Genomic DNA, 24442 nt, shown 5'->3' on the forward strand with positions numbered 1-24442 from the left:
GTGAGTTGTGCTCGACACGTAAATGATGAAATAAACAGTAACCTGACTTGACAAACCGCTGTGGTTGGCTGTGACCAATCTGCTTTGAGTTTTTACTGTAGTGCATGAGGCCTATATTTTCCCTGACCCTCCAACCACAACTCTGACCTCTGTCACCGCGCTGACTCTCATTTACATCTACAGCGCTGACAGTTGCAAACACAGCCTGCAAGTGAGTGAGAGTGGACTCAAAACCTGATAAAAAAACCAAACTGTGCTATAGCTGTACAATGTGCAAATACTGTAAATAAACCTTTGTGTGTGAACATTTTTTAATATCTGTCCCCGATGTTTCCAAGAAGCAGAGTAGGTTTATTGACTGAAAATACATTTCCATGCCGTATTTCTCTGCTCTGCTCTACTTGTTTTGCTGATTGTATTGGCGGCCCACTTGAAGTGCCCAAGGGTTTTGACACAACACCTACAGTAACAACAATAGCACTGTGAAAACACAGGACTATATTGGACCCTGCCAAAATACTGTTTACAACAAAGTCGGAGAAATACGACTTTTGGCAAGATGTGCATGCATTTGGCAAACTTGGTTTCTGGCACGATGACAAGCTCTCCTTCAAAAAACATAGCAAACTGACTAAATCCTAAAAAGCAAAAGGCTTTTTTTTTTGTTGTTGTTTTAAAGTAAGGTTTGTACAAGCCAGAACTACAGAAAGATCCAATTCTTTATCTGTTATTATGGACTATGGAGATGTAATTTATATGCACTCTCCTGACTCAACTCTAAAACCTCTTGATTGAGTCTATCATTTTGCCCTTTGGTCTATAACTGGGGATGGCTTTAGAACGCAGCGCTGGTTACTGCATGAGGAAGGTGGGCGGCAGCAGTGCATTTGATCCATATAAAAAGCCATTCTCTGTAAACTTCCTAGGCATCTGTCTTTTTAATTATAGATCAAATTCACTTTGGTCCTCGAAAATCATCATGCTGATGCTGAGACTGGGAAAATGGCTTTTAATAACTACTGTCCACACAAGTGGAACAAGCTGCAGAATCGTGTAAAAGTAGACGAGCGGATCTGTTTTGACCGACACAGAACAGTGTGACTACATGTGTTTGTCTTTGAATTGATGTTGTTCCCAATGTAAATGTCCTTGTCCTGTTTGTTGTATTTTTTTGTTAATGTATACCGTAGCTTTACTTTCATAGCTTTATACGGCATATACTTCAATCAGGGGCATCCTTGTGAAAATGAGCTTGTTCTTAATGGTCCTCCTTGTTTCAATAATGTTTAATTATAATCATTATAATCAAACTTTTCTTTAGCGAAACAGTTAATATCAGTATTGATGTTTGTATTTAAGTCAAACATACTTCTATGGAGTCAGACACTAATGTCTATCTGAACCAATTCTTTTCTAAATTATTTAAAGTAATAATACATAAATTGAAATTAAGAATTTAGTAAACAATTGGAAAAAGTAAAATGTACCATCTGGTATTTTATAGAACAGTTTGAAGTTTTGGGAGGGCTGCTTTGCCTTGTTGATGAGAGTTGAGAGAGAGAATTAGATGATTGATAGGACTCTCATGTCCATCTGTAAGCTCGTCACAAGCATCACACGGTGAAAAACAAAAACAGACACACTCTTACCACTCCCCACCACAGAGCATCTGCGTAGTTTTCAAACTCGGTGGAGCCGCTGCTATCGACGCCATCTTTCTCTGCCAGGTAGACAAAGTACGAGGAGAAGATCAGGCTCAGGAAGCCAATGTACAAGGTGGTGATCAGCTCCTGAAATACACAGGCACAGATTAATTTACTTCAGACCAAGTAAGCAACAACAGGATCCTTTCAGAAAAGCATAATAAGGTTTATAAATAATTTATGAAATCATACAGTATCCGTGTGGCTGTGTCGCAAGTGTGGCTGCGTTTGCTGATAACGTGACATGTGGATGTGAATATTCATGTGCATGTGCTGTGGATGATTAAAATCTTCTCTTTTTAAAAAATATCCTGCTGTCTCTGCTGGCTTGTGTCGTTCAACTTAAGGTGAATTTACACTTTAAGCTCATCATTTCGGTGGAACTTGCTGTGCTTAAACAACAAGGCTGGAATTATTCTATATATCTTTTTCATCATCATGATAAGACCAACATGAACAATGCATTAGTCAGTTATTCAATACTTTCCGACTTCCTTCCCTCGGCCTGTGGCTCTCTGACCCTAAGCCTACTTGATCCCACTGCAGACATAAATCTTTAAAAATGTGTCACAAATAAATAGTTTAGAGTTGTGCAGACAAACAGTTTTGAGCGGGAGCAGGGCACATTTGCATGCGCGCGGCGACTTGGCGAGGGAGAGGGCAGGGTTCTGAGGCGTTGCAAAATCTGAACGTGAAATGGAGAAATAATGCTCTCGAAATGAAAGAGCACGCTCTTGAATACCGATAGGAACCGAACTCCACGGGGAAATAGCTGAGAGCCTGTTACACTTCTAAAATCGCTGCGTGCAACGTATGAGTGCGTGATTCTTGAAAATAACAGCGCTGAATGCATCCAGGTACATCGTCCTTAAGTCGCAACTAAAGGCTTTGGAGAAGTGATGATGATGCTGCTGCTGCTGCTGCTGCTGCTGCGACCTGGCAAACGCACGCAGGAGACGTGTACCTCCCATCTGCCGGCGAGGAGCGACTGTGCAAATTTTGTCCAGGAGCCAAAACGGCAGTCTCGTGTGTCTTTGTCAAGACAATGGCTGAAGAAAAATATTCAGGCTCTGTGTCGACTTAACCAAAAGAGTCAAATAATCACTGAAGAACCAATACTGAAGGTGCAATGCATCAGTGTCAAGCTGGTTGATGGTAATTTGACCTCTACTGCACCGACTGTCCGACGGGTACACTCTGTGTTTCCCTCAGGGCAGTTGGGACTGTATGGAGCCTTAGCATATACCCTTCAGCTAAATAAAAAAAAGTTTGCAGTGCATAAAGAGAGAATACAGAACAACATGGACAAGAATTTGTGCATTTATGTGACAGGTGTGCCACATTAGGGCCCGTCCCAAACCGGCTAGTGAGGAGCATAATTAGACACTTAAAGCCTCAAATAGTCTACAGCAGTGCTCCGCTACTAACACAGGTGTCGGATAACGGAGGGAAACGTTACATGAATTTAAATCCAGTCTTCCATAACCTGAACTGCAGGGTGCCCGGCAGAGGGTCGATAAATATGTACCACGTTCAAGATGATTGACGTAATAAACACATATGTCCTTTGAGGCCTCTCAAATTTTTCTCAAGTTTTTGTCTGTTCGGGCTGAAATTTTAGATATACTTCGAAATATTACTTGAAAGATAAGATAAAATAAGATAAGAGGAATCTTTATTGATCCCCTGAAGTGGAAATTTAGAATCGACACAAGGACAGTATCTGAGGTTAATAATAATAAAGTTGAAATACTGTGCCATAACAATAGCAAACACTATTTACAATAACAAATACTATACACAAAAATGTGCAATGTAGTTGTGCAAATATTAAATACAAGTCAAATAATAAAAAACCAAATGGTTGTGCAGTTGGAGATTGGAGTGGACAGAGTCTTAGACTGTTGGTGCCGTGGCCTCCCGAGCGCTTTGAGGCTCGTGGCTCATTGCTTTCTCATAAGCTGCTTTCAGACATGCACTGAATTCTGGACATTAGTCCTGAACTTCTCTGCAGGGGCTGTATGCGAGAACGCAAATGTCCGCAGATGTTGCTCTGGACATCCTCCAGAACTAACTGCTGCCAGCCGACTGAGTCAAAATGTCCGGAGAACGTCCGAGTGAGTCCATGTGTGAGTTCAGCGGGAAAATCTCCGGTTGATGACTGTGAACATGAACGCTGCTTTTTCCCGCAGCGGAGTTGTCATCATGCCCTGCCTCCTGCATGTTTCTACCCAGACACCACAGAATGTTCTGGAAATGGTCCTGCAGTTTTGAACGCGGCCGACTCTGACAATCTCCTGCTATGTTCATCATATGTGCACGGCAACCTCCTGGTAAATGTCTGGACCCAATTCTGTGAACATTGTCCGACAACAGCGGGAGTGGTTTCCGGTCATCATAGGATGTGCAGGCTGCCCGTACTGATGTGATGCGAATGCGGCATTATTTCATGCAGAGCGAAACCCTGTGGTGAAAGGCAACCTGGTAGGGATCGATTTGGTAGACCTCACTGCACTGATACTCTCTTTCCATACAGCTGAGGTCAATGACCGATGACCAGCATCGGCAGGGAGCAACGTGGTCATCAGCCAAGGCCAATACAGGGAAACACAGTGGGGTAGAAGTGGATGAACAACATCCCTGACACTGTGCTCGCCTTCATCACTCTCCCTTTTAACTCGGAGAAAGACAACCACTGTGGCCACTGGGGATAATCACGGCCAGCTCTGCGTCTCACAGGTATACCCCTATAGGAAGAGTCTATACCACTAAAAAACCTAACCAATTACACCGTGTGATGTTTTTCCATGATATGAATACTTTGTTCTGTGTTGCATGAAAAATAATAATGGCCTACATGATAAAGGGAGGCTTTTAAATCCCCTGACAGAAAGCCTCCAGCTTACCTATAATCAGCAGAAGCCCGGCGTTTGAAGTGGTGTTTGTGTTTCTGTACCTGCCGATGGATGAAGACAACAGAGCCCAGGAGACGCCAGGTTCCTCCCTGCCGGTCAACATGAAGCATACGCAGGATCTGCAGGAAGCGAATCCCCCTGGAAAGAAGCAAAAGTGTTTTGACACCGTATTTTAGACCACAAAACGTCGATATGTACTGAATGTGCACACACAAACACACATACGGAAGAAAAGCGGAAGTATGTGGACAGCAAGACATCACACCCATAGGTAAATGTTTAACATCTCATTCCAAAACCAAATATGGTTGCTTTTCCCAAATATTGGCTGCACATTTTGCTCCTATTTAACCACGACAGCATTAGTGAGGTCAGCTACTGATGTTAGACGATATCGCCCCCTCAACGTTGGCCAATCCCACAGTTGTTGTTGTTGTTGTAGTTGTTGTAGGGGGTTTGAAGTCCAGGCTCTGCTTGTGGTGGCCTTTAGACAAGCGTCAACCCACTGTGACGTCACCCATTGTTTGTGAAGTGACGTTTTGAAGCCTTGAGTTTCATTTCATACATTTTACCCAGCGCCATCTTGGTTATTTGAAAACATATTTGGAGGAGCAGGGGGTGGGTCTATATGAGAGCTTGTCCGATTCGCACATCCACCTACACCTGTGACCCGCAGCCCTTGGACAGTACTAGCTGTCAATCCCACGGTATCCAAAACCCAAAGCATTTTGTTTTGTGACTCTCAATGAAAAACAAAATGAACATCATGTTGTATCGAAGAAAAATTGAAACTAAAGATTTAACCATAAACTCTTTAGAAAAATATTTACTGACTTTATAAATCAAGTAAGATGTACAGTCATTTTATCATAGTCTTCTACAGAAATTTATTTTTGAAACCAGTGGAGTCGCCCTCTGCTGGTCATTCAAGAGAATACAGGTTTCAAGCACTTCGGCATTGGGTCCACTTCATGGACCCTGTGTCAACGTCCATTTTTATATACAGTCTATGCTTTTATACCAAATTGGGAAAACCATATCTTTATTATCAAGGGACATGTTGTCACCTTGAAATGGGAGAGGATCTTCCCCAAACTGATGCTGCAAATTTAGAGCACACCAAGTACACAAAGTGCCATCAACCAGCTGGAAACATGCAGAAAAACCACAAATCCCTTACCTTACAGCAGAGGTGGCAAACACCTGCCCTTTGGAGCCCACCGACAACACGATTACTGAGGCAACGACAACGATCAGATCTGTAAAGATGGAGGATAAGGGGCTTTAAGTATAAATCTTTCTATAAGTCAAGCACACTTACAAACACACTGAAATTCATTTCTGCATAGTTAAATAGAAACCTGGAGGATGAAAATTTATATAAATAAATGGCTGTGAAAAACCCCCCACATCAGTGATAGTTTTAATTTCATGCTGAATTTGTCTGCGATATCTCATTTTGGGATGCAGCTCAGGATATATTACAGACATTGTTTAAATATTGTGAGTGTGTGTGTGAGTGGGGGTGATGATAGGGCTGTTTGCGTATATGGCTTATGGATGTGTGTTTGCATGGGGGTTGTGCTCCCACCTATAATAGATATTGGCTTCCTGGCGAAGCGCAGTCGGCCACAGATGCCAACGTATTTGCTGCGGCAGCCTGCTGACCAGAGGCGGACAAAATACTCCACGCCGAAGAACACCACAAGGACGATCTCCTGGCAGTGAAACGGGACAACAACAAAAAAAAAAGAACACACAAATGAAGGAGACGGACAGGTGGATAAATAATTAATAAAAATGCATCAGCTGTTGTTGCATGGTATTTCAGTGCAACGACACCCCAACAGCTGCGTAGACTTCTGCAAAGTGTGCATTAAAACTGAATATGAGGATTATTGATTATGATATTGCTGGATTATAGATGCAGCTGTTGCACACCTGTTCTGCCGCTCCTCAAACAAACCCAATCATGTCATGTTATTCATTAAGGATTGTTGATTCTCCTTCCATAGATCCGCCATTTCTCACCATTTCATTTGTAACATATCATTGATTCATTTCTTCAGTTCAGCGGCTAAATGTACTACACGGACCTGGGAGATGGAAAACATGGTTATGTATTCTGACTAATAGTCAGTTAATATTTACTTGTATTCTGTACATTTTGAACAGGAGCTTAATTGATTTTACACAAAATATAAAGCCTTTAATGGCTCTAGAGATGAAATCTTTGAGAACTTTTTTCTTCTTCTAATTAAACAGACTACGATCTTTGCCCAACCCGAAATTAGTTCTGTAAGTGCATAAACATAATCGTAAAATGTTTAATTATGCAGTAGTTATTACGTGTGGATATTGTGCTGCAAGATAATATATTTTGGCAGAGAACAAATGTCTGTGAACAGTTTACTGACATATTCTCTGTCAACGTATTTCTATCTTGCCAAATTACATTTTGTACAAAGTGCAGTGCTGTTGTGCATAGTTTTTTAAAGGTTTGGTGGCGCTTAAGATCAATAACCAACATATCTCTTTTGTACGGTGGCCCCAAACGTTGCGAACAGAATTCAAAAGCCACAACACGAACACAAAAGCAGCAATATGAATGCAAAGGTCAAAGCATGAATGCAAAAGCCACAACACGAATACAATAGCATGTGACAACGGAAGTGAGCGACAAAGAACGTTGACATCCGCTGCCATGGCGATGTTCACACTGAAAGTGTTGAGCGAATCATCCCAGATACTGATATGTCTCCGTACAGCCTCTCTGATTGGCCAACGTTAGCTACATGACGTGATGATAATGTTTACGTGCTCCATTGCTAGCTTCATAAGAGCCAAGCAATTAGGGGGCAGAGTTCATAAATATGAACATTGCTCGTTTGTGAAAATCACATAGCGATAGAATCTATCATCATTTTGTACTTTCATTCATAGTCTGCCGTGTCAATGTCACCATAGCAACCAAGGTTAACATCAGATGTAAGTCACTCATTGTGGTGGGCAGCTTTTGCATGTGTGTTGCTGCTGTTGCGTTCCGTTTGAGACTTCTAGGCCATCGTGCTTTTGCTTATTCCACACAAATAATGTAAAGATGAAACGTTCTGGTTTTATGACTGAAGCAGAGCCAGTTCTAGCGGTTTCCTTCCCGTCTCCACCTCCGTGTGCTGAGATAACCGGCTGCTGGAAATAGCTTCCTATTGACAAAACCACATCTGGCTAACTACCTAATTTTCTTCTTGTTCTTATTCTCCTAATTATTCCTAATTCACATGACAATTACTGAAACAAGGCAAAACTGCATGTGTCCAATGCTAAACACGGAGCTGCTGAATTAAAAGCCTTCATTATTACAACTCCATGCAGTTTTTCCTCCAGTTCTGCTCGAGGGCAAATTGATTTTTTTATAAAAATCAAATACAGCACACAATTACACTTAATGAATTGGTGTGAATGAGACCGCAATTACCTCCGCATGTCTCTAAAGTGATTGACAATCAGTTGCAAAGGAGCTGTTCGGAAGCAAAATCAATAGCCCTTCGAACATTCTTAATGTTACATAATCCGTTTGTAATGAGTGATTGGAGGGACAAACCGGCAGAAGGACGAGGACGAGCTCTGTGCAGTACAGCGGGAGATGTTTTTTCAGGTGGGAATTGTTGGAGGTGTTTATCTTCATTAGAGCCAAAGATTGACACATCAGTGAATAGCACATCTTGTGGGACGAAGAAATTGATTAATAATATGTTGAATCCTGCACTTGGAAGCTGGCGCTTATAAAATGTCTTGGTTCCTAATTTATTCACCGAGGATTTCAACTTGAAGGCTGAGAAGTAAAAGAAGCAACACATAAAGAAACAGGGAGACAGAGAGGAGAATCAAAACGGTCGCTCTCATGCCTCTCCCTCTTATTAAGAATGTGCATTGCGAAAATTGCATATGAGCTCATATACTTTTTACAAATAAAATAAAACTGTGCACATTTGGACGAGCCATTTTTTCAAGGCATCTCGTAAACAGCTTGCGGCAATGTCCGTTTAAACATTTGGTAAGAAAAGATGGATAAACTATTTTTAAAAATAGCATAAAGGTAAATTATACCCGTCTCTTCTTTATCTTTCTGTTTTCACATCCCTCCAATCCCCCCGTCTTTGCTTACAGTTCTTCTCCTCCCGCATTACAGGCTGGACTATAAAACTCGGATACCTCATCTTGTCTTTCCCCCCCACGCTGAGTTCCCTCTCCACAGCCTCTTTCGATCTAAACCCATCATCGATCCCCGTTCGACCGCCCGTTCATCCCCTCGTGCTTTTGAACCTCATTTCATCCACCTCCCAATCTCGAACCCCCCACCTGTCTCCACCCCTTGCTCCCCCTTGTTTGCATTAATGCAATTTGCATTGGTAAGTGACTCAGTGGTCTTTGTTGGTGAAACACACCCCCCCCCCCCCAAAAAAAAAGTTATGTTGCCAGGAAGGAAATGAAACGCAGAAATATTTCTTTTGCTATGATAGAACATGAATAACTTAATATTGCAAAGTCGATTTGACCTATGGGCAAACAAATGCTTTTGGGAGTGTGAATGGTCTCTGGGCAAACTGCCAGACATCTGGCCAAACACACTGCTGCAGACACCGTCGGCCAAGTGCTGCATCTCCACGTAAAGAACAGAGCGGTCCCTGTTAACCTTGAGTGCGCACGAAAGGAAGGAAAGAAACAAGAAAAAGAAGATAGTTCTGTGGTTCGGGAGGGCGAGGGGATGAAACCGTGGCAGGGTCAGAGCAAATCTCTTCACAAGAAAGCACAAAGTACAAAATAGTCCCTTTGGGATGGAGGATTGAAAAGATGAACGTTGGCGATTTGGGCCAGTTTAAGTAGCCTGGCAAATATTAATTATTCATTATCTGTATGGAAGAATAAGAAGATTAAATATCGCCAGAGGGTGACATTTTACCATAAAATGTATATTTCATTTTATTACCGTATTGGTTTTTGGTGACAAAATACAGGTCTAACTTCTACAACGGGAGCCCCTGCGGCAGTGAGCCCAATAAACCACCATGGTTTGAGATTGCGACGTGCCAGCTCATGGCCATTTCATCCCATTATCCGCAGGCCAAGGTGACTTGTCACACGTGCCACGCTCCCGTCCTCCCTCGAAAAGAAAATCCTAAAGTCCCCTTTTTATCCTTTCTTGAGGTTTTTCTTTCGTCTGAGCTTGAGTGACTCACCCATCACCCGAGCAGTTCCTGCGCTCAGCAGCCGGTGCCCCCGGGGGTTAAGTTTATCCCTTTGACCATTGATTTTAGATGAGGTGTCTTTGCCCTCTTCGCCCAGCGGGAGACCCAAAAATTGCTTTATAGAAAAAACACCAAAAAACAACAACCCTGATGTGGTTTCAAAACCACGCGTCCTTAAATTGTTTTTCCGGGGGATGCAGTTAGGTCGATCAATGCATAAAATAGCTTTTGAAACAAGACAACGGGAGATTTGTTGTTTGAACAACATCTCGGTCATGGTGTTGATCGTTGAAGCGACACCTTTAACAATTTACAGTCCAGAAAAAAAACGATGTGATAGAAATTGATTAGACTCGATTAAACAGGTCTATCAACATGGTATATGTGTGAAAACCCTCATAATTAATCACTGTCTGCCAACTGCAGGGGGTTTTTTGAGCATCATTATCATTTTTGAATTATCGAAATGAGTGGTTTGACATGAAATGGGAACAAAACTCCTCCTTAACTACTTAAAGGAAACGCATCGTTCTCATTTACAATTCTATATTTTTATTCCAGGACTTCACTTGAGGGGCTTTGTGTGTTTTACATTTCAAAGAAAAATCATTATTTATCTCCAACTGCCTGTTATGCAACCCCTCAGTTGAGCCTCTGACTGAAACAGGCAATATTAGCTCCAGGCTCTTTAAGGGGCCCCCCCTCCTTTAAAAGCCCACTTTCTTCTTATTGGCCAACTCCCGGGAGCCTGTCGAGCTGCAGCGCCGTTTGTCTGTGAGCGCTGCTTCAGCATCTGAAAGCAAACTATATGTCTAATAAGTAACGTGACACAATTGATGGGAAAAGGCAACTTCCCAAGCCAGAATCTGATCCGGTATATGAAAGTGGACAGCACGAACAACTGCAGCAACAAAGATTACAACAAGACTTTTCTGCTTAGTAACTGTCAATTCCATTACCTGTACATTGTGTTACATAACGGAAAAAGACTTAATAAACATGTATTCAGATTATTCAAAAATAGTTTCTATATATGCCCCTGTTTATTGTTGTGCATGTGGGAAATAAGCTCAAAAACCAAAGACATGGCAGTTTTAATTTCGCAATAAATACAGATGTAATCAAAATGTAATCATGTAATACTTGACAATGTAACTACAGTCAAATTCCACATGTTAACAAGTGTAATGTGAGTGTGGCTGATTAGAGCTACTTGATTCAGGAATCTGATAATAAACCTCCTCAATTTAGACTGTATACAAAAATGGACTTAGTCACCAGTTCCGGAGAGTGAAGCTAATGCAGTACCTGAAACCTGTATTCTCTCGAATGACCAGCAGAGGGCGACTCCACTGGTTGCAAAATGAATTGAGTTTCTACTTCTCATTTGATTTACAATGTCAGTAGACATTTTCCTGAGGAGTTTATGGTCTCAACCTCTAGTTTCAAGTCTTCTTCAATACAGCATGATGTTCATTTTGTAAATGATGTTCCCGTTTAGAGAGAAACAGACGATAAAGCACAGTATGGGTTGGGCGTGGATACTGTGTGATTGACAGCTAGAACCGTCCAATGGGTGAAGGCTGCAGGTGTAGGTGGACAAGCACTCAGGCCCTACCCCCTGCTCATCCAAATATGGTTACTTCTGGTTTCACAAAACCAAGATGGCACTGGCCAAAGTACTAAACGCAAGGCTTCAAACGGCAGTTCTCAAGATGGCTGCCCCTCGGATCACCCGCGACGTAAACACGACACCTGTGTGAACACGTTAATTTTAGTTTTTCCGCACTGTCACAAAGCACACCTGACACCTGCGCACAACCTTGCTGTTAAACAAAAAATACAGCAGCTACACAATATTATTTAAAAAACACATTTACCGACCAAAGTGTCTCACACCGACTGGAGTACAACCCACAGATGAAACATAATGAGACAGAACCATCTTCATAGTCGGGGGTTTTGACGCGATGGGGCCATCCATTTTTTTTAAATTGTTGTTTTTTGGATCCTCCTGTACATAGAGTAAGTTTATTCTGGTGTGTTTAGGGGTTGTTTTCACCCATAGACTGCACAGGATACACCTTGGTAAAAGATCATGAAGGGAGGGGGAAGACAAAGCATTTGTTTTGGGTCGAGATACTGGTTCTCCAGTGACATCTTGTTTTGAAACCTGCATTATCTAAATTTTCCTGCTATCTCCTTTTTCTTTTTATTGTGGTGCATTGCTACCCTTTGCGCCGGAGCATATCTTCAACTGTAGATACAGAAGCCGTGTATGGAATTGCATGAAGGCGTTATCATCACTTGCATTTGGAAGATATGAGCGGGGTCTAGCCTCAACATGAGGCACTCTGACATGCAGGAGCACGGGTTGTTTTGCCCTTCCGAGTGCTACACTAAATCATATAATCTGTAAGTGAGGCGATTTGTTTCTTTTGCTGTGTCTGTATTTGTTCGCCTTAATGGTCTGGTGTCACCTGCATTTAAATGAAAGAGATGATCCAGGTTCATTCTCAGAGGCAAAAGGAATGTCGTGCAACTTTGGAGAAACTTGACTTGAGAAATCCCATTAAAGACCCATTAAAAAACTGGAACAGAGATCTGGAGAGCGCAACAGGAGAGAGATGATCATATAGGGCTGCAAGTAATGATTATTTTCATTATTTGATTAAACTGACGATTATTTTCTTCATTAATCGATTAGTTGTTTGGTCCATAAAATGGTGAAAGACGTTGATCGTGTTTCCCAAACCATCAGGACGACGTTGTGTTTTGTCCACAGACCAAAGATATTCAGATTACTGCCACAGGAGCAAAGAAACCAGAAATGATTCACATTTAAGAAGCTGAAATAAGAGAATTTTGAGATTTTCTTTCATTAAAAACTACCTAAACCCATTAATCGGTAATCAAAATAGCTGGCGTATAATTTAGTAGTTGATTACTAATTGATTAACTGTTGCAGCTCTACGATCATGTCAGTTGTGTGCCTCTGTCCAAACTGATATAACCCTTGTTGGTTTAAGATGGAGATGCAAACAGCTTTGAGAGCATAGTTGATTTCTTGAAAGAACTATTGTTAGCTTTTTGACACGTTGGTGACCAAGTTTTATGGTTATTTCCATGTGTTACTTTTCAAATGAATCAAACGTAACACTCACCACCCAGAAGAGCGTTGTGTGAGCCAGGGCCTGGTAATGGTCAATGGTAGAGAGGACACTCAAGATCAGGCAGGCCAGAACTATGAGAAACCTGTGGAGGGAAAATGGTTCGTACATTAGTCATCGTTAAAAAGTCTTGGTAATTAACAAACTCAACATACACACCTCGTCATCAGTCAGGTCATGCAAGCACAAATCTTCTCACTCCGTGTTTATGTCAACAAGCTTCACACTTTGATTTAGACAGGAAAAAACTTCAGTCAATGTGGGTGTCTGGCCCAAATCAAAGCGTCTGAAGAACTGTCAAAAAATTGAAAGTCTCAAGACAACATAACATCACTTGATATTTTTGTCATGAAAAGTATCTGACTGAATTTAAGCGAACATCCAAGGACAGCACTCCGGAGGAAATACTGCGAACCTTTTGAACTCTACCATATGAATGCAAAGTGCGTGATAAACTTGTCAAATAATAATCTCACTGGTTCAAACACACACACACATACACACTCGATCAACAAACACTAAATTGCTCTTTAACATTCTTCTTATTCCCCCCCTTCAAGGTCACAAAGTGTTTCAACTGCAGGAATAACAAGAAACCTGTAACTCCTCAACCCACTTAAGAGAAATATATTTTATTAATTCCAGATGAGGTTTCTCAAGCTGCTGTGGAACTATAACAACTCTCTATATGACCTTGAATTTTTTATCTCTTTTGAAATTAGGCTTTGGGTTATTAGGGCTTTGAGGTAAACGCCAACGTCAGCATGCCAACATGCCCGCCGTGCAGCGTTAGCACGCTGATGTGTTAATATTTACCATGTTCACCGTCACAGTGTAGGAAATTAGCATGTTGACATTTGCTAATCTGCACTGAACACACAGTGCAGCCGGGGCTGATGGGAAGGTCATTATTTTTTTTTTGTGCATGTGTTTGGTCATAAACCAAAGAACACAAACTAAAAATTTGACCAGACGATGGCGCTAGGCGAAGCAACTTGACCTCCACTTGACCCCAAGCTCCATTGGGGACGTCGTCGGGCCTTGGTTTCCGACACAATTGGACCAAATAATTCTTTCTCAACATGAAGCAATATAGCCACACAGCATATTCACAGAACGGTTAGAAGCTGGGCTACACCGCCACATCGACCGTTTTCACCTACGTGGAGCACATTTAAAACAACGTAATGACAGTCGTGACATTCCACGCTAACAAGCTACGCGTCAATTGAAAGCTCCGAGTTCACCGATTCCAATCGTGTGTTTTTATTATAGCTCTCCGACCAACTGTCATCGAATTAGCAGCCGAAAAAGAGCAAAAAAAAAAAAAAATGTTCTGATTAAAAAAGTGACACGTAGAAATGATATTATGCTACATGCTAAACATGAAGCTATGAAGCCGCACGGCGTCTGCACAGAACGGGGAGACGCTCGGCTACACGCCGGCGTCAAACCCTCTTCACCGACACCAAACACAATTTAAAACGCAGAGCAACCGAGTCGGCACATCACACGAACACGACAACATCACGTGATGATACATCACCGATGTCAGACTTGATAGCAGCTGCTGCTGCTACCAACATGCTAACAACATGCTAACAACACAAGCTACATATCATGCTAACGCCTAGCCTCCTGCCGATTCCAACGCTCTCCTGCCTCTGTAACTCTCAGACAAACATTCAACTGACCAGCCGCTGACCGGCGTTCATATCAACACAGCCACGTTCATGAATTATGTCTTACCGTCGAAGTGTTTGCAGGAAAAGTTGTTGTTTTTTTATCCATAAATCCGATTCCGTTAGCTTAGCACAAAGGCCGCTGGTCATTTCAAGATATTAATCCACCTGGTCCGTCCTACCTCGACCACACAGGGGGAAGTCGCGTGTCAAATGGCGTCGGGGGAAAAAGGCGTCGCAGGGGATTCCGCCCCCTCACAGATAGCGAATGGTGTCCTTGATGCTGTCCGTCGATTCTACTGGCTCTGACGGTCCTACAGACGCGTCAATCACCCAGCTCGACCAATGCGCTGCTGAGAGTCTGTTCGAAGGTCCGACGACAATGACGTCGCACTACAAAGATCGTTTATGGAGCGACAGATGCTCACTCGTATTCATTAAAACAGTCCTATTAGATGTAATCAGTGAGAAACCCCACATGGGACAGAGTCCGCCTGACCACGTCCCTACTAAAGCCTGTAACTTTGCCCTGACTCACTTTAGCAGCATGAAATTTGGCGCAGATTATGTTCAGATGTTGTTCTATGGATTCCCAGAGGAATGGGCTTCATCTGCATTATTACATAGGAAATATTCACTCTAAATTGTTTTTTTCAGGCGTACATGAAATCTTTAATTTATGTTATGTTCCATCTCCATTTACTCTGACCCAATAACAATTATACTTGATCATTCACCTCCTGCTGAAATCTCACAAGGGTTACCTTTATATAGATACCAAGATTATTCATATAGGCCTTGTATTTGCAGAGATATGCTCTTTTCATTTTGGGCATTGTCATTTTTCGAGCAGGGACCTGCAAAAGGGGCCTGGGGCATAGCTAGGGATCACTAAAGTTATTATAATTCATCCGGAGGGAAGCAAGACCACCTGAACCATAGACTGTAAATAAAGATATATGACATGAAATCCCCACAAAAGTGAAGCCAAAACATCTGGATCGCCCCCTGGTGGCTGGCTGCAGTAAAGGCCATGAACTGCTTCTTCCTTGCAGGAGGACAGGACATGGACCGAACAAAATAAAAGTACATATACAAATCCCCGAAGATGGTTTCTGTCATTTTAAGTAGTGTTCATCTTTCTGTTAAGTTTACTTTTAAGTTATTTGATGATATGAGCTTCACTCTTCAATCACTCAAAATTCTGTCACTGGTGCAAGATGGCGGCGCCCGTATTCCCGGGGATGTTTTGGCTTCATTTCCGTAAAGTGGGAGGCAGTGGAGACATCCGTCCATCTTTTCATACAGCCATTGATCTGAAGCAAATTCCACTGCAATCCCAAGAGTTGTTGAGATATTTAAACTCAAAACGATAATTGGTACTATTGTCATGGAAGAAAACCCAGTATGGAAATGGCATTTCTTGACAATACAGTGTTGTCGGAAGTGTTTGTCTCGTGCCTGTATGAGCAGACTTGGTGGAAACTATGTGCCCAGGGAGTTACAGTTCGCAGTCTGTGTTTGCACCATGAAGGCCCTTATCACCACACGCTACAGCTACAGTTTATTGAAGACCAGCCAGGAATCCACATAACCCCCCCCCCCCTTCAAACTAACACGCGTGCGCGGTCTTGAATGTGCACGACACACGTCAACACAGATAAAAGAGCGAGGAGAGACCTTCGCAGGGAAGACGGTTCTGGTGTGTCACGCCGCGAACAAAGCAGCTGTTCCCGTCCGAAAGAACACATCAAGTAGACAAAACAGCGGACTCCTAATGAGAATGAGCACAAATGTGTCCGTTGAGCATGGGCTACGCAGGTGAGGACACCGTGTGAGTCGCAAAAAAAATCTCCTGTCCAAATGTGACAGGTGCAGTTTGAACGAGGATCAAAAGAAAACGCAAATGGACACGACGACCCTCCGAGGCGCAACGCTCGGGCATGCTAATGGTTGTAATTTGTCAGCGGAAGCTCCGCTTAAATTATTTCAGAGCACTGGAGATGCCAATAAACACGCACGCTCGGTATGCTGAGCATAAACTCCTGCTCCAGAATTCAATCCGTCGGAGACTCCCCGACTCTGTCCGCTAACTGCGCCCTCGTAAATTCACTCGCTTCACTTCCAGGGCCTAGAGACGATAAAGGCCGCCCGCGTCGCCGTCTGGCACTGGGCGCGGCGACAGACAAAATAATACGTCGGCTCGGCCACATAGGCACCGCCGAACTCTACTGAAACCAAAACAAAAAAAGCCCAAAGCATCGCTCCTATCCCATCGTTGACGGACGCTTCCGCTCGCGGTCGGCTGCATGCGGCGAGTGCGAAGACAAACCTGCGGACGGCATCGGAGTTGGAGGTGACGCTGCCGACCGCGTCGCCGGCTCGGCTCGGAAGGACAACAATCGTTCCGTTATGTTTCTTATCGCGGCTCGCAACGTGTTGCGGAGTGATGGAAGACACAAAACCGAGGGAGATGAATACTTTCATAAGAGATAAAAAAAAAAAAAAAAGTATAATAGTGAGGTTTTAAGGCCCGACCCCCCATCCTCTTGTCTGGAATTTGGACAATCAATAGAAGCCTTTTGTCGGTGCCTCAGCCAAAGCTGTGGCTTGTGCGGGGTTAATAGCTCAGAGATAAAGAGTGGTAAACAGCCGGTGACCTTGTCTGTGTGCTCCATTAAGAATCCTAGCTCCTGTGTTGTGGAAAACAGACTGAAAAGAAATATGTTTGAAGTGAGGCAGGGGTGCAAAAAAAAAAGAAAAAAAAATGAGTTTCGGGAAGGAAAGACTTTCAAAAAAACCATGTTCCTTTTCCCCGCTTAGTAAAATATATGATAGAACACAAACAGCTCAAGGTTAAAAAATCCTGCTCAACCAAGCGTGAACTCTTCGCCGGCTTGTTAAATCATTAAAAAATGTGTGTCTGCGTTTACTTCCTCCAGCTTCATACTGTCTGACACGATATCGGTATCGGGGTCTTAAAAAAAAAAGAGAAAAAAAAAGGAAAAAGCCAATCTGATTTTTGAGTTTTCTCTAAAGAGCCCCGGTCGACTCGTCTGTAACCAGCAGGTGGGATGGAGCCATGCCGTTCCAGAACGGAGATGGTGCGTTTTGCTGCGGAGGCTGAAGCACGCTGCAGACAGACAACAGCAAACAACAGCACATGGATGAATGCTCTTCTCTTTGTTAATCAGGAGCGCGTTTGGGGGGAAAACGCTTTATTAATTGCACAAAGCTCAGATATGCCATGTTCCTTTTTCGGAGAAATACTCCATTGCTTTCTTCTTACAATAATCAAAACGACTTACAGAGTCCCGGTACGCACACTGCATTACAATACGCGCACACACAAGATGACATACATATGCATGTGCAAATATATACGCACACACACACACACACACGGGTGCCCTCTGATAAGGGCCTGGGGTCGCTCTGACGTCCGAGTTCTGGGTCAGTGATAAGGCCGCGCTTGTTCCTAACTGCTGTTCCCCCACGCAGACACAAAGCAAAAACAAAGTACTGAGATGACCCCGAATACCCGCCGGAGGGTGAAGATGCTGGGAGTAACGCGGTCTCGCAAAAAGGGAACTAGCGAGTTCTCTTCAAAAACACACCGCCAGAGAGCATACAAATTGAACCCTAATGAAATCTAACAGGGCAAAAGTTTGAATACATGCGTTGCCACAGCAGGCGATGTGTTTCATGAAGATGTTGTAGTTTTCAGATTGGACCGGATCGGCGCTTCCTGCCAGGCCTGCGAATATGAGCTCCCATCGACTGAAGCCCACACAACCAGCAGAAGTCTGAGGATCACCACTGGCGATCCAACTTTGACCACTGGCTCGGCCGGCCGGCAGAAACAGAAAAACAGTTTTGCGTATCAGACGACGGGCCGCAGGGCGGTTTCTTCCAGTGGCGGACCATAATGTGACCGAGCGTTAAGCGTAACCAGAAAAATTTGAAAACAAGCCAAACATGGCTGCTGGCTGGCTGGAGGTGAGTGGTAAAAAAAAATAGCTGGTTTCATCCTGAACAACAAAAATGAAATATCAGTTTTACAAACGATCACAATCGTACGCACCCACTAAAGTGTAATTTGCAACATACCTTGTGGCTTGAATTGATTTTTTTTTTGGTATATGAATCAGCAACTAGAAAAGTCAAAGCATCTCACATCTCCCTGGTCTCGCCCCCCCCCCCCATGTACGGTCAAATAATATAACATTTCAAAATGTTCTTGTGTAAAACAAAATGTCTCCATGTGATCATGGAGCAGCCCCACTGGTTGTCCTTTCGCTGCGCATTGTTGCTCTTACGTGTGTGAGTTAGTTGCACCCCGTTGGTCTCATGCTCCTGCTCCCTTTGAGTCACCGAGACTCTAACCTGCTGCGACAGCCTGCGTCTCCCCGCGTGTCCCCCACCCACCGGCACGGCAGGGTCACCGGGTGGCAGCGGCACACAGGGCTGCTGCACCTCCTCCACCGCACACACACTCCCTGCCAAGTTTAGCTGCCTGCTATCAGTGGACAGGCAGCACACATGGGGGGTGGAGGGAGGGGGGGGGGGGGGGGGGGGGGGGGGGGGGGGGGGGGGCTGGAAGATCACATCCCACATTCCTAAACACTTAAGTCTGCATTCACTGGCCTCTCAGTGGGGTTGTGAACCATAGGGGGGCGGCATCTTTATGGAACACATGGGTTCATCAGTTTGCACCAACTCAACCCATCGCCAAATAAGTTTTTAAGTTCATGACTTGCTGTATTATTTATAATTCATTTGCCATTCAACAGCAGGCAGTCTCACATACCGGTCACACTGCCAGGAAGGGGGAAAAGCATACTTAAACATCCCCTGTCAGCCTGAGTTAGTTTTAAAAGTTCTGTTGTGATGACTCACTGAGTGCAAAGCAGAAACCTGTTCTGGGGAAGAAGGAAAAAAATGAATTTTCTCGGTGATGAAAGAGTCTCTCAGATTCTGACTGTGATAAATGACATGGCTGGACGCAAAATATGCTCATGCTATTTCTAGAGGAAAGACACCCAGTTGTGCAATTGCTATACCAGTGTGAGGCACCTTTCTGAAAAAAGTCCCAGGATTAACAGTTCTTTGTGGCGAGGGCTTCGAGGCTCTACGTGCGCAATTGGCTCCCCGTTCAATTAGGCTCGTAGACTTGCAATTAGATCCTCTTATGCCCCACGGATGCGGGTGATTATGGGAATGAGAAAAAACACACTCACACTGTGAAGTGGTACACGAAGCACTTCCAGCCGGACGGCCTCTCCAGGAAGTTGTACACGCGCCCTTGGATGTAGGCGCGCGTGACCGCCGGTCGCACGCCGGTGCTGTACACCGACATCCGCACGGACATCCGCGGGTGAGACAGGTACGGGTGGAGGTAGACACCGGGCGCCTCCGCATGGGCGTCGCCGTCCCCGGGCATTTTGGCTCTTCCCGAAAACGCGTCGTCGCCGCGCGCCGGCGTCTCCGGTCCGGGTGCGCCAACGGTGGTTTCCGACAGCTCCAAATGCGGCGGCCGCTTCCCGCGCGCCACACCAGAAGACCTCCGCGCGTTCCCCTGACACGGGGCGGACTTGGACATTGGCACTGCCGCGTTACTCTCCGGTCAAACTTTTCCCACAGGACAAATGTTCGCCCACGTGCGCTCAGCTTCCGTCGCGCGCCAGCGCGCGTAAAACTGCGGCATAAAAAATAAAAAAAAGGGAAAAAAAGTGTGGTTCTTAATGCTTCTGGATCACCAGGATGGCGTTTCTTTAATTTGAACTTTCACGGCTCTCCACAGGCTGCAGAGGATGTGGCGAGTGTGAGCCCCTGAATGAACATGCCCCCCCCCCCCCCGCCTCCGTCAGAGCACTTATCAGAGCTGGAGAGGTGCGGGCGCCAGCTGTTCAGACATTTGGACTGCTCGGGCTTTAAAAGTGATCTGCGCCTGATTAACTGCACCAGCAGATGTGTGTGGAAAATACACCACACCTTTGACACCCCCCTCCTCCCCCATCATTAATAATCACACACGACATGTTTTTGTAAAGATGTCAGAGGCATTTATGAATGTGTGATTGTTTACTGGGGGGGGGGGGGGGGCACTTGTATATATCCTCAAGGTTACCACTGAGTTTTTAAATGAAGCATCATACACTTGGAAAGAGGCACAGTCCTGACCCACGTGCAAACCAAAGGGTGACCTCATACAAGACGAAGATTGGAACCTGCTCTCATTCCTTGATTTTTGAAGTGCTCTTTTCATATCAGTTGAACGGTAAATAGAAGTAGAACTACTACAATTTACTACCAATAACAATCTACCACATGCAGTGTTTCCCCTACCATTGAATTGGTAGGGTATTGGTATACTTAATTTTTTTAATTTGACATATAATGCCAAGCAGAAGTCATTTAAGGTTGTTGTATACTAAGTATCGATGATGTGAAGATGTATTGAAGAGAAGTCCGCCGACACCGTCTTGATTGTATATAAAGGTTTATTACAAAAAGACCAGCATCGATTACAAGCCCTGCAGAGCTTGGAGAGTGTCCGGCCAAAATGACAACCCTTCCGACTCTTCTTGGGGGTTACATTTATAGGTCCGTTGTTTACTTGAGCAAGAACATCTGGTTCAAGTTATACTGTGTAAGACAAGGAATTTAAAGGGGGCCACAAGGAAAGGTGAGGGGTCATCAGGAGGCCCCTAACTTGGCATTCCAAAGAAAGACATATAAACACATATTCCCTTCTCATTCTGTATATGGACGAAAAGACACTACAAAGTCACTTTCCTTAGACACATTATTCCTCGTTCCTGTGTAAAAGATTGTGGATGAAACCTAACTTTAACCCTAACGAGCCCTAACCCTTACCAGTAAAGCTACACATTGTAAACACCATGCTGCTCATAAAGGTTTGTAAAGTACAGAGCTAGAGTTATGTTTGAGAACAGGTTTGTCAAAATGACAGATTTGAGTGAAAATTGAATATATGATGAGTTGTGTGCAGATATTATATATATAAGTTCTACAGGCGGCACAGCGGGAACACGTTGAATTTACAACAACCACTTAGGTATAACTCAAGTTTTACTCAAGGTTTAATTCTCAGCTTAGCACAGTAAGTGGTGAGAAAGACACGTTTTAATTTGCAGATGCCGCAGATTTCATAGTGTCAGTGTTTCGTTTGTTTCAAGGCCTCGGCGCAGCACATACATCCACACGTGTGGCCCCGTTTCACACTGGAACGACTGCACGATTTGCCATGCATTCATAGCGCGTCGTTAATTTTTTATTTTTGCATATTGTTGTTCATGCACTCGTTCATTATTTAAGAAATAGTGTATTCATGTCGAGGGACGATGTGCTCATTTTGTGCAGAAGCGCGTGTAGAATGGCCTCCGATGTTTCTGTGCTGAGATGACATTCAGACTTTCTATTGAGCTGTCACATAACCGTCGCTGTGTGAAAGTCTCCGGCAGGTTCAGGACCTGTCGCCAACGACACAGACGTGAAGAGACGTATAAATAGACAAAGAAAGTCGCTAACTAAGCAGCTCTGCAAAGAGGTTTTCATTTTCCAGAAACATGTACAGATCATATTACCACTTTTACATACCAGAGCAGGACCTGTACGAGATATTACGTCTAGAAATTTCCATGGAATCACGCCCGCTTCCTGGCTTTTGTGCGATTAATTATAGTTTGAAGGTAACGTCGTCCACCCTGGCGTTGAGTCTAATCTAAAGAATCTCCGGGGACACGCGCAGCTTAGTTACAACAGGGTTACCCGGCAGATTCTTTTTCTTTTCCTTTTCCTTTTTTCTTTTTTTGTTTTGTTTGCAGTGACCTTGGCCAAGCTCGTCCAAGGAGGAAGGAAGCAAGTTCACTGCAGGAGATTTAGCTGGGAGTCGAGTCGCGACCATGTGATGACAGGATCTGTTGCCAGGTAGATATTAAACGCGTGTCTAGCCGGCTCCTGCTGTGACCGCCATGCCACCAGGAGGTTGCGGTAATCTTGAAGGTCAGACATGCTCACATATATCTGATTGCCGGACGGAAATGAAATGTTTAATTCCACAGGGCGATCGGATTAGAACAACTGTTGACGCTTGGAGATGATCTGATTAACTGATTGGTCGTCTGACAAAAATGTGATGAGCATCTTGATAATCAGTTAACTAATTGTCAAAGATCCACAGGTACAATACTTTTCAGAGTAAACAAGATATGTCAATATTGCCACTGTCCTGCAAAAAACACAAACAATGTTAAATGGTTAATTTATCATAACATATCTGACAAATGCTCATATTCAAATTTATAGTGACATGGTTTTCTTAGGGAAGTGATGTCATGTCACCATACACTCAATTTTTTTTTAAACATTCTATGACCAACTGATTAATCAAGTCACCAAGAAAATAACTGGAAGATTAGCGCTGCGTCCCATCAGACCTCGGATCTCCGAGCCCGGAAGCCGGGGCGTTGATTTTTTTTTTCTGACCTCAGACGGTTCAAAATTGCAATTTCCGACTTCGGACGTTGTGATTCCGAGTGCCGTGATGGAACGATAAACCCGAGCTCCGAGGTATAATGGAGCGCAGGGTAACGGATAATGAAAAATACAGTTTGTTGCGGCACCTTTAACATTACGAACATCGACTACATAGCTTTGACCTGCAGATCACGAATCATTAAAAAGGAATATAGAGGGGGTTTGAATCCACACTCGTTTGTTGTATATATCCATTGAAGTCGCTCAAAGGAAGAAGACAATATGATCACTCTTTTATTACTCTCTAGACATTACATGTATCATATGTCTTCCCTCAACACCTGCATCATTGATGTTGCGTCGTCCTTTGCTTTTTTTCCCTCCCACCGGAGAGTGGATTTTATGGATTTATGGATTTTAAAACCAAGTGCAACGAGCAAATTTGGACGACTGACTGGCTGACTGGCTGACTGACTGACTGACTGACTGACTGACCGACTGCACCCTCAGAAGAAAAGAAAAAGAAAAAGCCACCGACCGAAGTTGACACCAGAGGGCACACAGGAAGCCACCGGCCTCTGGTGTCAACCGCTGCAATAAGGTTGGAGAAAAGCAGAATCTCGTCTCCCTCCACATGGGGCATACGTAGCAGGCATTTTGGCTCAACCATTATTTACCCTATGGCCGATCCACATGAGATTAAGGGGATTTTTTTATTATTATTATCGCAGACTCGGCTGACACGGCAGCAACTCATGATTTAGTTTTAGTTTGCCGGGTGGAGAGAGAAAAAAGCAAACCAAAGAAAACACAACAACACTCCATTGTAATTAATGGACGATCTCAGTTATTATAGAGTGGAAGTTAGGGAGAAGAAGAGACAGCGTGCAAAGGAGCAAATACATCTTTTTTTTTTTTTAAAAAGAGTAATGACAACAGTTAAGAAGATTCATCTTCATGAATAAATGCTTAGAGCTCAAAGGCAGTTAGATAATGTTGAACTGTTGCCACAGACGGTCTCCCCCCCCAAAAAACAGGCTCCGTCCAAGTGTTCGGGCCGGTCAGTAGAAAGTAGCCCCAGACCGTATTGTTATTTCATATTTATGAATAGTGTAAACACATAAAGGGAAGGAGCGCCATGCCATAAGCACGCACAATCAAGACTAAGCCTTTTCACGTAAAGACATAAGCATATACAGTAATGTAATGAGTTTTTTTTGCATC

General features: G+C 43.7%; 1 protein-coding gene across 3 annotated transcripts in view; it reads right to left on the minus strand.

The window, feature by feature from the left end:
- Positions 1-20536, minus strand: part of kcnq1.1 (potassium voltage-gated channel, KQT-like subfamily, member 1.1) — a 33853-nt gene extending 13317 nt beyond the window's left edge. The window contains exons 1-6 of one of the 3 annotated variants that reach the window (XM_035629235.2): positions 19957-20536; positions 13029-13119; positions 6210-6336; positions 5799-5877; positions 4660-4756; positions 1650-1790 (exon numbers count right to left, since the gene is read on the minus strand). In XM_035629235.2, coding sequence (XP_035485128.1) covers positions 1650-1790; positions 4660-4756; positions 5799-5877; positions 6210-6336; positions 13029-13119; positions 19957-20318 — 897 coding nt within the window. In that variant the 5' untranslated portion in view covers positions 20319-20536. Of the gene's footprint in view, positions 1-1649; positions 1791-4659; positions 4757-5798; positions 5878-6209; positions 6337-13028; positions 13120-13193; positions 13217-14783; positions 15097-19956 lie in introns of those variants that run through there. The other 2 variants (XM_047331720.1, XM_047331721.1) reach the window with 2 other exon arrangements.
- Positions 20537-24442: the final 3906 nt, after the last annotated feature.

The sequence above is a fragment of the Scophthalmus maximus genome, chromosome 4 (genome assembly GCF_022379125.1).
Source record: "Scophthalmus maximus strain ysfricsl-2021 chromosome 4, ASM2237912v1, whole genome shotgun sequence".
NCBI classification, from domain to species: Eukaryota; Metazoa; Chordata; class Actinopteri; order Pleuronectiformes; family Scophthalmidae; genus Scophthalmus; species Scophthalmus maximus.